The 777-nt window shown below is 54.1% G+C and overlaps 1 protein-coding gene across 1 annotated transcript in view; it reads right to left on the reverse strand.

The window, feature by feature from the left end:
• Positions 1-741: 741 nt before the first annotated feature.
• TEOVI_000212000 (Trypanosomal VSG domain containing protein, putative) overlaps positions 742-777 on the reverse strand; it is a gene marked incomplete at both ends in the record, with an annotated part of 651 nt that continues 615 nt past the window's right edge. Inside the window, one exon of the mRNA XM_067225238.1 lies at positions 742-775. Coding sequence (XP_067081339.1) covers positions 742-775 — 34 coding nt within the window. The remainder of the gene's footprint in view (positions 776-777) is intronic.

The following is a 777-nucleotide window of genomic DNA, read 5'->3' on the forward strand; positions in this document are numbered from 1 at the left end:
GCCACAGCCGGGCCGCTGCTTGCCGTTGTGTCTACGGGAGGTTGTTGCGTGACTGAGGAAAGTCCCATTAGCAATACTGCCTTCATTTGCTGCGGTATTGATTGAAGTTGTGCTAGTAGGGCGGTTACCTGACTGAATTCACTTGCGATCTCTTGCAGTCCTGCCGCTGCCTTTCTGACCTGTGTGACCCATGGGATGCCCTTGCCTGTTTTCAGCTGTGCAGTGTAGTCTACGCATACCCCCTTTCCAGCAGTGCCTTTTGGAGTTGCGTGTGCTGCATCACATGCTGCCGCCGAAGTGTCGACTACGTAGATTCCTAGGTAATTTTTTCGAGTTTGTGCTAAACTCGTTTGGACTGGGCCGGTTCCTAGTGTTACCCAATTTGCTCCTAGTTTGCCTAGAATTGTGGCTACTGCTTCCGCGAGCGCTGCCGGGCTTAGCGCAAGGTTTTGCGAGTCTGCTACTGTATTTCAGGCTTTTGCTAAGGCTATGTAGTTCGTCCTTGCTTTTGTGGCTGTTGTTGTGCCGTCCACTTCTGCTGCGTTTGCTGTGTTTGTTTGAGTGCAGTGCCTCGCTTTGTCGGCGTCGCCGCTGTTGCCACCGCTGCAGAGGCAAACCAGGTCTGCAGCTAGTGCTGCCCCCGCTGTTTTGTCCGTGGCACTGGCCGCCTTGCAGGTTGTTTCGCGGCTTGAGCCTTCCCATGGAAATGTCTTGGCCGGGTTGAATGCTTTAACTTCCTGGTCATGGTCGGTGTCTGTCGGCCATATGACAGCCCGA

Source organism: Trypanosoma equiperdum, assembly GCF_001457755.1.
Source record: "Trypanosoma equiperdum strain OVI genome assembly, contig: ctg_498, whole genome shotgun sequence".
Taxonomy (NCBI): Eukaryota; Euglenozoa; class Kinetoplastea; order Trypanosomatida; family Trypanosomatidae; genus Trypanosoma; species Trypanosoma equiperdum.